The sequence below is a fragment of the Caloenas nicobarica genome, chromosome 5 (genome assembly GCF_036013445.1).
Source record: "Caloenas nicobarica isolate bCalNic1 chromosome 5, bCalNic1.hap1, whole genome shotgun sequence".
In the NCBI taxonomy this organism is placed as follows: Eukaryota; Metazoa; Chordata; class Aves; order Columbiformes; family Columbidae; genus Caloenas; species Caloenas nicobarica.
This window is the reverse complement of record NC_088249.1, coordinates 48043930-48045763: the sequence shown is the minus strand read 5'-3', so window position 1 is coordinate 48045763 and position 1834 is coordinate 48043930. Positions and strand designations below refer to the sequence as shown.

At 44.4% G+C, this 1834-nt stretch overlaps 1 protein-coding gene across 2 annotated transcripts in view; it reads left to right on the top strand.

Moving 5' to 3' along the window:
• Positions 1 to 254: 254 nt before the first annotated feature.
• PDHX (pyruvate dehydrogenase complex component X) overlaps positions 255 to 1834 on the top strand; it is a 73056-nt gene continuing 71476 nt past the window's right edge. For both annotated transcript variants that reach the window (XM_065635201.1, XM_065635200.1), the window contains exon 1: positions 255 to 444. In XM_065635201.1, coding sequence (XP_065491273.1) covers positions 303 to 444 — 142 coding nt within the window. In that variant the 5' untranslated portion in view covers positions 255 to 302. The remainder of the gene's footprint in view (positions 445 to 1834) is intronic.

Here is a 1834-nt window from a genome sequence, read left to right as displayed (position 1 = left end):
ACACACGCATTCATCTGCGGTAGGTTTGTACTTTAGGCGATAGAGGCAGTCAGGTCCGAGCAGGCGAGTGGTTGGAACGACTGCGGCTTATGCTGCGGGAGGGCTTAGCGCTGTGACAGGTGCAGGCGGGTGGCCAGCAGTAGAGCAGCGAGCGTTGGTAAAGCCGTTCCTCCGCGCTGAGGCGGCTTGGCTGCGGACTAGGGGGCGTGCCGCGCCTTTTTTTTTTTTTTTTTTTTAAATGCTCAGGCAACGAGAGAGACAGCCCTGGCTCCTGGGAGAGCGGGGAAGCGAAGAGCAACAAGATGGCAGCTGCTTTGTGGTTGAGCTGCGGCGGCAGTAGGGTGGCGAGGCTGCTTTTGGGCTGGCGGCCAGCTGTGGGTGCTGGCGCGTCTTTCCTCGCTCAAGGAGGCTGGAGGCGTCTGCACGGGACCCGAAAGCTACTGGGTGAGTGATGGGCTGGATTCTGCACCCTTTGTTGTTATTTGGGTGCCTGCGCTGTAGGCCTGCTGCAGGAGCTGCGACGTTAACTAAGTGATCAGGGTAGGTGGTGCTGAGGTAGAAGTAAAGGCTGTGCGAGGTGGTGGGGAAGTGTGAGTGCCTAGTGTTACCGGGCAGGTGCGTAGGGTGGCAAGGTCGAGTAGGGCCTTTGATGTACTGCTCAGGAGCGACTGAGTGGCAATGACCGATTGGGAAGTGGATGAGAGGCTATGCAGATGGGTTAGTTTGGCAGGGTGCTCTTTGGTGTCTGGAGGTACTAGAAGTACGTCGGGAAGGGTATGAGTTGATGGGAGAGAATTCGGAGAGAGGTGTGAGAATTATTAAAGGTCTAGAAAAATGTGATCACTGAGAAAAAACACAGGAATTGGAGTGTAGATGGGAAAACAGATTAATGGGAGTTTAGGCCTTCAAATGTGTAAATGTTCTGTTGTAGATAAGGAAAAAAGTGCTTACAATTAAATATAGTTGAGTGTTTTCTAGCTTAGGTATGGTTAAGTACTGAAAGAGGTTGTGGTTTGGTTTCCCTCCCTTCCCCTCCCCCAACATGTGGAGATTCCACCACTTTTCTGTCATCTTTTTATTCTACAAGTAATGTTTCAAGTAGCTGGAGAAGGACATGGAAGCTATATTTTATGTAATTATTTTATTATTTTTGTTTTAGAAGTTGACTTTGAGTTTATTAATTGCATGTTTACCATACATTGCTATGCAGAAGTTTAGTGTTGTGTTCTCCCAAGTCCTCTGCCCACAACATTTTTCCAAGAGTGTCACGAATATTTTTCTTTCTTTGATATGGTAGCAAAAGCAGCCTAGAAATAGTTATTATGCTTTGCTAATGGGTGTAGGAGTTGGGAGGAGAGAAAAGAAGTCTTGCGTGTGTTTTTCCAGGGTAGGGATTAAATCTTCTTGGCTCTGTGATGGTTCAGTTTTTATGTGTGTGTTTTTCTGAACAACTTGCTTGCTGGAGGTGACTAGAAGTTTGCAATGGTTTTCTTAATAATTCATGTTAGTTTTATGCCATATACCTTAACTGCTATTCAGCAATCAGCATTGAGCTATAATTACCACAAACAATAAAATAGATTAAAAATGTATGCAACTCCCATGTGGGAAAATATGGTAGAATTTCAAATGCTAACCTTTAGCAACTGTAAGTAAACCAATATTTTTTTTTTTAAATTAAGACCTATGATGTATTTGTTAATTGTTTTTTGCTTGAATCCTTTTGGGAAACAACATGTTGCCATATGCACATTATTTTATAATTTAAGCAGTATGTTGAATTTTCAGTGAATGCTTTAAAGGAAAACATCTATTACATCAGTGGTTGTCTTGC